The 13349-nt window shown below is 36.1% G+C and overlaps 1 protein-coding gene across 1 annotated transcript; it reads right to left on the reverse strand.

Moving 5' to 3' along the window:
- Positions 1–5044: 5044 nt before the first annotated feature.
- On the reverse strand, positions 5045–6602 carry LOC136284060 (uncharacterized). The gene is given in 1 exon segment (XM_066173845.1): positions 5045–6602. A coding segment is annotated over 1 exon segment (1077 nt). The 5' UTR covers positions 6277–6602; the 3' UTR covers positions 5045–5199.
- Positions 6603–13349: the final 6747 nt, after the last annotated feature.

Consider the following 13349-nt stretch of genomic DNA (forward strand, 5'->3'; position numbering starts at 1 on the left):
GTCAGTTCCTTGCCTTAGTTTTCAACAAAGTTAGTTTGGCCGGCGCAGAAATGGAGTCATTCACGATAGCTGTGAACTTTGTTTTTCTAATTTCCTTTATATGTGGCTGGATTTTCTCACATTTGACGTTCTAATTGTGTTAACTTCTTAACAGCAGACAAGCATACGATATCACAAGTTCTTGTCCAGTGCAGTGACAACAGATTTCACCCCAGTCCTCCGCGAGCGTAAGTCAATTGTCAACTTGAAACCCTGATGAAGTATTCTCAAAACACAAACTCACCTCTCGTTGTTTAGTTTGTTTTTGTTTTTAAATTCATCTTTTTAGGGCGGTCTAAGGTCGGTAGGGGAAAAAGTTTTAATTATTGTGGCTAGGATTGTAGTTTGTTTAGTATTGTAATCACACCTTACATCTCTCCGTACACTGTAAGAATTTGGTTTGTTCAAACGAGAGGGTCAGATCGGAGAGGGACGGGCAAGGGGGAGGGGGTACTAATGCACACCCATTTTCAGCAAATATGTCGCCCTTGTATCAGCTGACTGTTAGCACGAGTGAGGAAATGTAAAGACGCAAGCATTTTTTTTTGTTTCCTAGATGCAACTGTTTTCCTCATTTAGTTACTTCTATTTCAACTGTTAAGGAGAAATTCACATTATTGCAAACTGGCCTCAATTAACACAGTGCACTGAGCGCGCGCAACATGAATTGGAAGCATTCATTTTCATGGTAACATGACATCACAATGAACAAAACAGAAATCCTTGAAGTTCATCTGAGAGATTTTGTGAGAAGCAGCAATGGCTTGTGTTCTCATACCGTTCCCTCGGGAAAAAGCAAGAGCTGATAACTTTTTGATCACAGCATCTGTTTCGCTACTGAATGTTGAATTACGCAAGAAAAGGTGGTAAGGGACACGATAAAGTATTTTCTTTTTCTCTTTTCTGTTAAAAGTTTAGTCTTCGAAGCTGCTTGTCTCACTAGGGTCAGATTAGAGAGTAATTAATAGTGAAACTCTAACGAAGCATACAATTTCGAAAACAATATTATTTTCACTATGATTAATTGAATTCGCAAAAATATGCGTTTTTAGAATTTGGTTGAGTTCGATTTCACAGTTGAATAACACGTCAGACTAAAGCAGCAGAAACAAAGGGTCATTCCCCAAATTGAATATTGTTTGCCCTTTGAAGTTGCAAGACTCGGTGAAAAAAACAAGTACTAAGCTAATTCGTAGTAACAAATTTCCACGTTAGTGTTGCGAGGGAAGGTTTTTGATTACGGTCAATAGTTGACAGCGAGGGGGAGGGAGGGGTGAATTATTGCGGAAAAACATTATGGCGGTCGCCTTGAACATGCAATGTGCTTCTTTGCCTTCTGTCGTATTCCAAAATAACAAAAGATGTAAGTGCATATCGGCCCTTGAATAATAAAACGTCAATCGCTTCTACAAGGAAAGAATCCGCACTGAATAGAAGTATGGTTGACCATGGCAACTTTTTCATATTATGCTGATTTTCATGTTTTGTTGCTCAATTAGGTATCCCCACAAGCTTGCAGTTTTTTGGAAAAAAAGAAAAGCGAAATACAGTACAAAGGTAGTCAATGTAGACTTTGGATTGCTGTTCTTTCTCTCTTAATTAGCTCATTAAACGTTATTGATTTCTTACTTGTCAGTATGAGTTAAAGAAATATTTATCCCGATTCGTTTCGCTCTCAGCCGGTAGCATGGTTTGGAGGTATTAAAAATGGTTATCGTGGTGTTCATGTTTGGCCTGAGCCTGATCCAGTAGACAGCAAACTTACTCTCCTCAAGGTAAGTTTTAAACAAAGGCAAAATGAGGTACTGATTTGTGGACAGATTTCCGTAAAGTGCCACAGCATTCGGAAACAAAATTGTGGTCCAAAAGACTTGCTTTCGTCATTGTTTTCTTTATCCAAGATCTTTATGCATAATAAACTCTGGGGAAGGGCTGAAATCTTGGCCATTTTTTTTGAAACCATAGTTTTTGTAAACAAGTTATACCCTCTTACTGAAGTCTTCCATCTTTTGTTGTTGAGATTTTCGAAGCCCCAAGGTTTCATCGCTTTGCCTTTTGCATTGGATTCACTTTGTAATATCATATTAAGTTTTAACGCTAAATCTATGGTAATTTTCATCGTAAAAGTTAAAAACAGAACAGCTGGAAAAAAAAACATGCAATGATCCTGTTTCTATTTAACGTTTTGTTGCCAAATACCATCATATGAACTTTATCTCACAACAAGGCTCTTTCTGGCTAGAAATTACTGCCATGATAGGAAAAATAAAAAAGGACCTTAAGCATTCAGGACAGTGACGTCAAGGAAGACATTGATTAAAAGAATGAATTTAAACTTTTTAAGTTGAAATTTCCTGAATGCCTGCATGAATGTGTTTGCTTTCTCTAATGGTGCTACATGACTCAGCCTTTGTTTAATGTATGTGAGCAGCATAATGAGTTCCATGTTGACACTGAAATAATTTTCTGTCAATGTTATCATACATAGACCACGCCAAATTTGATTATTTCATGTTGAGTTTTAGCCAAGGACAGCTTCAAAATTAACAAAGTTCTAATTTCTTAGCTATTGCTCTGCTTATTCATTCTGATCATTCATTTTACCACATCTTTTTTCTGCTACTCTTATGGTTTGCTCAAGGTCCCTGATATTGTTGTTATCAAGTTTGTTTCTTTATTTGAAAACAATATTTATTTGTATTTGTAGAACCAAGAGGGGGAAATGACAGAATATCAAGAAAAGCAGTGGAATATTTTCATCTGTAATGTAAGCTTTTCCCTTTTCTATTCTAATGGCATGCAGTTGCTCTTTGCCTTTGATATTATATTCACTCCACACAGTTTGGAGTGAATCTGAAAACTGTTCATCTTTCTCTTGCTTCTTTGAAATCATTAGGTGTCCCACAGTGGTCGCCACCAGCTTCTGGCCACTGGCTGTATTGATATCAGCAATTACATTACAGAGAGGCCTGGAAAATTGGATGTTACAGTCACCCTTAAGCCAGCAATCAAGAAAGTTGTCTCTGGTAAAATTGAATTTGAATTATCATGGGTTATGCAGGAAGATGACCAAGTCATTCAGTGAGTATTCTTTATTAATTTTCATAGCTAGTTACTGTAATGATCATCCAGCTTATGAGTGGAATTTAAAAGTCAATTACTATATTTCATAATGTTATATCTTAGATCAATGAACTTGATCAATAAATTTTTAAAATGAGATATTGTCATTTTTGCTGCATGAACAAAAGGGTTGACTACAATCTGAAGTTTATTTTGTCAATGGTTTAAATTCATGCAATTATTCTTTGTTTTGTCCAAAGGTAATTGTATTGTGAAATTCCATCAACCCTTTTGGTGTTGAATATGCTTGATATTTGTATTACCTTTACAGTCCCACAGATGAAGAGATATGGGAAGAGATAATGCTGGAGGTCAGGGAGGAACAAGCAAGAAGAAAAGCTGAGGGAAAGACAGCAAAGTATAAATCTTTGAAAAAAAGAAGGAGCAGGAAACGTGGCTGCTCAAGTGGTACGGACATTACTGCTGAGGAAGACAAAAAGAAAGATAAAAACACTGAATTTGGCTGCTCAAGTGGTACAGACATTGCTCCTGGGGAAGATAAAAAGAATGATAAAAACAATGAATTTGGCTGCTCAAGTGGTACAGACATTGCTCCTGGGGAAGACAAAAAGAGAGCTGAAAACAATGAATTTGGCAGCTCAAGTGGTACAGACATTGCTCCTGGAGAAGATAAAAAGAATGATAAAAACAATGAATTTGGCTGCTCAAGTGGTACAGACATTGCTCCTGGGGAAGATAAAAAGAAAGATAAAAACAATGAAGTTGGCTGCCCAAAAGGTACAAACATTGCTGCTGAGGAAGATAAAAAAAGTAATGAACAACAAGGTGGCATCTTTCCAAGTAACAGACCTCAGATGGATCCCTCATCTGGCAGCAATACCAAAGTGAGGTCAGGAAAGTTTAGAAGGCAAGCATCACCTCATCATGCTCCTCATAACTCTGTTCCACCCGAAACACACCCTTCTGTTAGCCAGGGGCTGCCATCAGACAGTGAAGAGAAAAAAGGGGTGCTGAGTAAAAGGAAGCTTTGTAAAACTGTCAGATTTCAAATTGATGGACAGCCTGAGGTATTACATCCTGGTGTAGATGATGAAGAAGCACTGGACTCCTTGTCTGTGTTGAGAGATGAAAATTCATGTAAGTTATGTTTTGTTTTTGCCTCCCATGCTAAAGGAACAGGGGCACAATTTTTTTTTTTTTCCTGTTGGATCTGGTTTGTTTTCAACAAACAGTTTAATTGTAAGACTCCTTGAATTCCTGACTCATAAGCACTGAATAAAAATCATAACATTACATTGTTTTATTCTAAGATACAACTATTTTTGTTAATTGTTGATATTAACTTTTTTGTTCAGTCTCAAGTGGAAGCCGGCTTCACTTAGAGTTGGCCAGTTATGTTGAAGAGGAACTAAAGTTTGTTGAAGATGAATTATTTTCTTCCAAAGAAGTCTGTTCAAAAGTTAAACTTCAAATGCAGAAAGCCATGTCATCAGGTTGGTGATCTATTTAGAACTGAGCCAGTCCTTGTTTGTTTGATAAAGTGAAGTGCCTTAGAATTTTAAATAACACAATTAATATGTTGCATTCACATGTTGAGTCAAGTTCAGAGCTTGCATTCCTTCTTTAAAAAATAATGTAGAGTTCTTTCCCCAACTTATGAGCTATAATTCTTTTGCTCCAGGATCTTATTAGTAATTCTCCTTACTGTCTGCACTGAGTACAATTCTTATGATGTCAGATAATTATTATTTATTATTATTTACCAATTTGCCTATAAGGCAGGTAAATTTAAATTACTTTTGATGAGTAGCACAGTCACATAGCCATTTGCTGTAACATAGTTCAAAAATAACTATTTTTTTATTTTTTCACTTTTTAAACCATTTTTAGACTTTAATTTTGATCAAAATGTACATTGTAATCAATATCTGTAAATATTTTTATTATTTTGCATTAATAACACTAATTTTGGTATTACCCACAATCCCTTGTGGGCGTGGCACATTTTTGGTTTTTCATAAAATCTTAAGAAAATCAATGTAAAAATGGAAAAAAAGAGGTTTTGTAATCGTTAGTTCACATTGAAGCAATGATTTCCTCATATTCTTTTAAAGGGAGTTTGTAAATAGACTTTCGTCCTCTCTTTCTGACTGGTAGGTCACCGCAAATGTGACGGACAGTAGCAGCATGTACAAACGCTTTCCGTTTTTCGTCAATTGTGAAGGTCATGTCATGAATGTGCTCCCTTATGTAAAAGTGCCCCTTAAGAACTCTGTCTCCTCTGTAATAATGACACTGATAGTCATCTGTGACATTACTGTCAAGTTCTTCAACTCCATCAGAAGTGACCTGAAGGAGATAGAAGTCGTAGACAGGATCATCTTCAGCGGCTATCGCAACTGTACTTCCCTTGCTGGCCAGGTCAGCTATGTAGGAAGCAGTATCATGGTCTAAAATTGGTGCTTCAGTTGCCTGTCGAGTGGTTGCCACATCACCCTCTCTGGTTAGCTCCACCAGCTTCCATTCATCAAGCCATGCCTTGTTAGTGCAATTCTCCTCATCATTCACAATGCAACTGATGCAGTAACATGAGCAAATCATACTGCCTGTTGCTTTTGTCATAAACTACTAACGGCTTTTGACAATGCTTTGGACAATTTCCGCCTTCTTTCGGGGTGTGGAAGGGAGTGTCTTCTTGACTTTATCTATAGCACGTTTTTTCGACGTCCGGTTTGCGAAACCTGGAGAATCCACGCTATTATTAAATTCTTGTGCTTCTGTTCGCTTCTTTTCACGGTATTTTCTAACTCTTTCTCTTGTTTGCTGCCTTGTCTTTTCTCTTTTTTCTTGTGCTGCGATACGGGAAGCTTTTCTGTGCTCCGTTGCTTTTTGTTGGCGTTTGTTTTTTTCGGCAATGCTTCGTGTGTGCGGCCGAATTGATTTCTCGGCTTGCAATTTCTTTCGCCGTTCTTTAACTTGAGCAATCTTTTTTGCCTTGTTTTGTTGATAATAGGCCTTGTCCCTTTCTCTTTTTGCCGCTGCTTTTCTTTCTTGCGCCGCCTTCTTTCGCGAAATACCTGAATTTAGATTGGACTCTTTTGTTTCCATCTGCTGCGGTTGAATTCCCTCAGTGTTGAAAATCGCGTAAAACATTTCACTGTTATGCAATAATCTGCCCCTGTAAACTCTGTATGGACTCCCATGTTATTGTCTGTGTAAACAAACCATGTGCTTTCAAAGAGAAGCTGCGAAGGAGCGGATTTCGTGAAAGTTTTGGTGGTGTTTTTCGCCATATTCCTTCGTCACTTTCCTTCGTTACGGTTCATGAACACGGAAACAATGGCGGAAATTGTTTCTGCGTCGACCAAACGTAAATTTCTAGCGTTAGATCTAACGAAATGGGTTGAAACGTTCTGTAAATTTAGCTTAATACAAGCCCATTCCAGGAGAGGTGAGCTTGTTTACTCAACTTAACAAGAATCGCGTCTGACACCGGATCTACTGGTGGATATGTGATGGAATTAAGCTCAATATGGCCGTTACGAAATGTGTTTCTGCGCGTTTTATTTTGATCTGGAAAACATTCTACTTGACGATTCAACTTCAGCGTTGGTTTATAAATATTATGATGTATGCCCATTACATTTTTGTTATTAGTTTGTTGCTTACACAGTCGAAATTATCATTATTGCTAGTTTTGCACACTATGGTTGTTTTAATAGTTGCGAGCGTTACATTGTTCAGTGATAAAAACAGACGTTTATAACTTGCGTTTGAATAAACCATTCCTGTTGCAAATCATACTGCCTGTTGCTTTTGTCATAAACTACTAACGGCCAAAAAATAGTGGCCCCATGTGCGTTCTATATTGAGATATTTCATTTTTTTTCTTCCGTCTGATACATTTCATGTTACGCGTTACACCCAGAAATTCACGCATTTTCAGGAAATATTTATTTTTTACAATTTTCACTTTGTCGCAAACCTTGTTTTCTTTACACCAATATGAAGTAGGATAACTAAGCTTATATTGTGGAAAGTGTGAGATTTAGAGGTTAAACCTTCCCGAAGATATTCGTTAGCAAAGGCACTTGAGTCCAAAATGGCGGCGTGACTGTGCTACTCATCTTTTCCCTATCCCCTGCAAATAGACAAAATTGAAACCCAACCCACTTACAACCCCCCATGCCAAGAAATCAAAATACATTATCATTAACGAAAGAAAAGAAAAAGATGGTTGACTAACATGTATAAGCATTAGGAGTATTGAAACAGAAACATTCTACACAAACTAATTTTAAAAAATAGATGTTGTCTTGATTGAAAACTTTGCTAAGTCTTAGATAAAAGAAATATTTTAGTTTTTTGACCAAAGAAGGTAGTTCCTTTTTAGCACTTATATTACCTGGTAAGGTGTTCCATATGTTACAGATTCTTACAAAAAAGGAATCTCCATAGAGTGAGGTTTTAGCTTTCATATTTTTGAGAAAAAGACCAGAGGCGCTATGGTGTGAGCACTCACTACAAAACTCATAGAGGTCATTTCTTTTCAGATCAATTAAACCTAATGTGCCTTTAAAAAAATAGACAATGTCTAGATATTCCAGCCATTAGTTCAGGGGAAGTAAGTTCAGTTGTAATAGATGTTCCTTGTAATAGAGGCCAGGATCTTTGCATATGAATCGTGTGGCTCTGCGCAGGATGTTTCTGATCTTGAACATTAGCGTGGGAGATTGAGGAGCTCACAATTGAAATGTGTAGAAGAGATGTGATCTTACCAGTGATAGATGTAGGGTCTTCAAAAGGTCTCTTTTGAGGTCTTTTATACAGTTATGTTTGATAAAATCCATCATGCAATTGGCTTTTGCAAGAACTGAAGATATGTGGTCTGTCCATTTCAGGTCATCACTTACAATAACTCCTAGATCCATAGCAGATCAGACAACATTAAGTTCAGTTCCCAATATAGAGTATGATATTTCTGGGCTTATCTGTTTTCTTGATATCCTTAGATTTAAGCATTTTGGTGGCTGGAAATAAATTTCATTTGTAAGAGACTAGTTGGTTAGACCATCAAGGTCTCCTTGGATGGCAGTAAAATCACTGCGGTTGACGTTTTGGATTACTTTGATAATTTGGAGTCATCTGCAAACATTGCCAATGTGCAGTGACTTCTAGCATTTGGGAAGTCATTAATATACAGAAAGATCAAGATGGGTCCCAGTATGGATCCTTGAGGGACACCAGACTTTAACAGGTTCCAATTTGAGAAATATCCATTGATGGCCACTCGTTGCCTTTAATGGCTGACTGAGGTAGTTTTCAAACCAAGTGAGAAGAGGACCATGTAGTCACCAAACCAACTTAGTTTCTGGATCAGTTTGGTGAGGCAGACAGAGTCAAATGCCTTTGCAAAGTCTTACAGAATCAGATCAGTCTCTTGACCAGCATCCGGATGTTTACCAATTTCATTGTGCACCAAGAGGAGTTGACTTACACAAGATTTACCTTTCAAGAAGCCATGCTGGAGGTCATATAGTTGGCATTTGATAAAATCAGTCAATGTAGAAGCAAGATCAGAGAATTTGGTATTGGATCAGCTGATAATCTCCTGCCTATATTGTTTTGATATTGTAAGGAGGAATTATGTCCTGGTCACTAACAGGAGTGTCCCAAGACAGAATTTCTCCTTACTCTATCTGTACAATATCCTGTAGACAAGTGATGAGAATATAGGAAAATATCAATTATGGGATGAATAATTGATCTGATACCAGATTCTTCAAACTACTATAATGAGAATCATTTGGCAGACAGTAAGGAAAATTACTAATGAAATCTTGGGAGTTAAAAAAACAGGTAATCCCTTAACTAGAGACACTGAAAGTTGTTACACTTATTTCAGGTGTTATCAGCCATGTTTAACTTACTCAGCTTCTACAATCCATATGTCTACTTTTTGTTTGTAGACCGCAAAGAAAAGTTTGAGAGCTTAAATCAAAGCTGGCTTATATTGGATAGATTCCATTCCAAAGCAATGAAAAGAAAAGAAGATCTTCTTGCCCTGTAAGTAATAAAGACATATTTTTGAAATGAGATAAACATGTCCCTTATAACCTAAAATGTGTTGTTACAATGTAATCCATGATACAAAAACTCTGCACAGGTACTTATATATGTTTACCTACTATCTTTGGTATGGGATAATTGATCTACCTATCATATATTGCTTAATTGGTTCCACTGAATGCCTTTTCATCATTGTTAATAATAAAAAACGTGGGCAATGGAAGGAAAAATAGCTTCCATTCAAAAGTAATGAAAAGAAATGAAGACCTTCTTGCCCTGTAAGTAATAAAGACTTATTTTAGAAATGAAATAAACATGTCCATTATGACCTAAAATGTGGTGTTACATTGTAATCCATGATCCAAAAACTCTGCACAGGTACTTATATGTTTAACGACTGTCTTTGATGTGGACAATTAATCTACCAATCATATATTGCTTAATTAGCTCCTCTGAATACCTTTTCATCACTGATGGCAGTGGAGGGAAAAATGTTTGATTTAATCATCAAGCAGTTCCAATATTTGTCTTAATTTTGTCTTTAGGTTTTCTCAGAGACTTTTGTGGTTCTGTTAAACTAAAGGTTGTATTTAGCTTGAGGTAGATTTGCTTGATTTTCTGTTTTCCTTTCACCAATATAGTGACAAAGGAAATAACATCGGAAATTGTCTTAACTTACTATGTTCAGATTTGAGACGCCTCTCAGAAGTGAAAGGTAACTATTTAGTTGTTTCTCCTCGTTTTTTCTCAGTTTAGTGTTATTTTAGACTGGTTTAGTGAGCTCTGATTCTTAAACCTTTACAGCCCAACATCATTCTGTGTGTAGATATATACTGCAAACTGTTCTCTTTACATTTCCTAAGGTGCTGACAGGTGAATTTGTTTAACAACCTTGATTTTCTTTAGATAGTGATTATTTCCTTTATCCTTGTTATATTTTGAGGAGACATTACATGCTATTCACTCTTTAGGGTCAAAGGCGTAAGCTAATTTGTAGATGAAGGACACAAGATTTTGTATTTTGATTTTAGGGTGGTGGAAAACAGATCAAAACATAGCTCAAGAAAAACGAGTGGCTGAGCTCATTGATGCAATTCACCATTCTTTAAATAATGGTGAGAAACAATAATCTTTACTAAGTTGAAATACAAGTTATTAATTGAGTCTAATAGTTCCTATGATGACAGTCAATATTGTATCTTAATTAGTTGAAATTCAAGGCATATACAGCTAATTTAATTTTTAGTGTTTTTGTTTACTATACAATCTACAATAAAACATACTGTCAATAATTCTGTCATATGAAGTGGTGCAGATGTTCTTATGTTGGTTTATTTTCCTTTTTTGCATTTCAGACTGAAGGAAAATTCATCTACTATTTTTTTAATATTGGTTATTTGTTTTTTGGATTCTTGTTAAAAAATTTTGGCAAGAATTGCCCAAAAACCTTTTGCTGCCCTTTTTTCAAACAAATTGTTCTGTAATAAGTTCATTAATATAACAGTATCTTAAGTATGATTTTTCTGAAAATGATGTACGATATTGAGTGGACTACATTCTGAAAGAAAAATTCTTTGATGAGACATTTTCTCTTCTATTTAAATAATCCTTTGTAAATAGTCCAAAATATGTTTTGTAAACAGGTCATCATGCATTCTTGTTGCAATATTTTAGTGGGATTTCAATTTTAAGAATTAATTGCTTCCTGCCACTGTTGAAATAACAGCACATTCCAAATCCCTTTCCAAATTTGAAATGATGTACTTCAAATAGTTTTGATAACACAAACCTCCTGACTTAATTGTAAACAATATTTTGTAACTAGTTCATAATATGTTTTGTGACAGGTTTATCATCTGTACAATCTTTTGATACATACGATTTCAAAAACACTTTTTTCTTGCATTATTCATGAAGCCACTGTTAAAGTAGCACATTCTAAAATCGTATTTTAAAAGATCTACTTCCAATAGAGAGTGTTAACAGTCATCCTAAGTGGTTATATGTGCACATGTCATTTTGATTTATCAGTGAATCAATATCAGTGCTGATGTGAGGGAACACATAGTAATAGAGACTGAGAGACAATCAGTGTGACGTCAATATATATTTAGATCTTAACCTCACAGAAATAATTACGTAATTGGTTCAACTTGATTCAGACCTGTGACATGTCAGTCCTTCTTAATAATTTAAGCTTGAAATTCTTTCTTGGTGCGGTTGAAGTCTTTTTTGCCAATCACACATGAAGTATTTTCTTTGTTGCTCAACATTTTATATGTAAGACTCTTTTACTGACATTGGTATTGAGATCATTATGCAGTGGCTCCAAGCGAAAAAAAAAACAGTTTAAAGTTTATGCTCCTAAATTCCTGTCGTTATTGGATGGTTTCCTGTATTTGTAATACTCTTGTATCAACATTACTACTGAGATCTGAGGCTTCAAGGTATGAAAAAATCCTGTAATTATTAGTTGGCTTTTTATCATATTATTTTTTAATGTTCTTTTATAAATGTTGGTTTTGAGATAATTATGCAGTGGCTTCATAGTATGAAAAGAAAAACCTGTAAGTTAAGAAGTAATAAAATTTGTAAAGTATGTGATGATCATTGTTGTGTTCATGAGGCCATTTCGTTTAAGTGTCGAAATTGAAGTGATCCTTAATTGCGACAGTTTTTCCTTACCACCCTCTGTGATTAGGCCAGAAAACTTGCCCCAAATGCAACACTAAGACTAGTCGCTGCTCACTTTTTCCTCGCGCTTTAGGAAGTTTGCTTAGCTTCACTAATAGCTATGATTGGCTCCTTGACTGACCCTCGTGATCAAATTGGTTTTTGTCTTACAATATACATATATATTATTTGCCTGCTTGGAGGTCCGTGTGGTGAAAAACTGTGACCGAGGTCTTGAAAATGCTGCCCGAGGCCGTAGGCCGAGGGCAGCATTTTGAAGACTGAGGTCAGAGTTTTACACCATACGGACCGACCTTTAGCCGGTAAAGAACATATATATATATATTTTTTTAAACTTAACGAAGTTCTTCCGAAAGAACCCGAATGATTAAGGGCTGTAAATACGGCAAGATCTTCCACAAACTGAACAATTTTTGAACGAGTAAATGGTAGTTAAAATAGGGGTGATGCAAATTAAAGAGAAATGCTTTACCGAAACATTTTAATTTGCGTAGTGATAAAAGTGATTTAAAACGCTTCCGAACAAACTTTGTAACATTATTTTTACAAGTATCTGTCACGATCTGACACCTGTCAATTAGAGAGCGCGTAAAAGAAAAAAAAAAAAAGCATATGTTTGCTATTGAAAAACAACGGAACTAGTTTGGAGGACTGTAACGACAATGTTTTCTTCAAAAACAGTCAGTGATCGGACGGAAAGTATTATTCACTGTCATCGATAATTATGTACGAAGATTTACCTCATTTCATTGTAAGTAAATTCAATTTTTTTATTTTGAAGTTGTGTTTGCTCATTTGTTTGCTGCAATGGCGTGTGTAAATCTGGTCTTTCTTCCACAAAAACTAAATTCGAATGATACACTCCAACGAGACACAAGGGGATTTAATGCAGCCTTTTCTCATGGAATTCCTTCAGTTTCTGTTGTGCAATTTACGATGCAAATGTCCAAATTGAAGGGACTTGGAAAGACCTCCCGCTCGCCCTTTCACTACGAACAAATTGTTTGAGAAAATTCAGATATTGAATGAATGAAAGTTCCATCGACTAGTTCAACTGTAACCAAATACCTCACGTTTGAAGTTCCTAGGTACTTTTTGTGAACGATTAAAATGAATTGCAGACGGTCTTTAGTCCACTTTTAAACCAACGTAATGACACTAATGCTTAAACAAATTCATTCTGAAACCAATTTTTCTGTCAACCAAAGTGATTTGAGAGAGAGAAAAGAGGGGATTAATAAGTTATTGATCGGCTTGAGGTAGTGACCGACGTCTTTGCTTAAAAATACTGCCCAGCCGGAAAAAAAAGATATATTTATGACAAATGGGAACGAAAGTAGTATGGGGATGTCCTCGGCGACTCACGAAGGCGTTACCGTTGCCCGTGGGCAGAGATAGGAAAATGCTGACCGGGTAAAGAACCAATCAGATTGCAGGATTTGTTGCCGTGCCCTCTGAAAAAA

Source organism: Pocillopora verrucosa, chromosome 10 (assembly GCF_036669915.1).
Source record: "Pocillopora verrucosa isolate sample1 chromosome 10, ASM3666991v2, whole genome shotgun sequence".
NCBI lineage: Eukaryota > Metazoa > Cnidaria > Anthozoa > Scleractinia > Pocilloporidae > Pocillopora > Pocillopora verrucosa.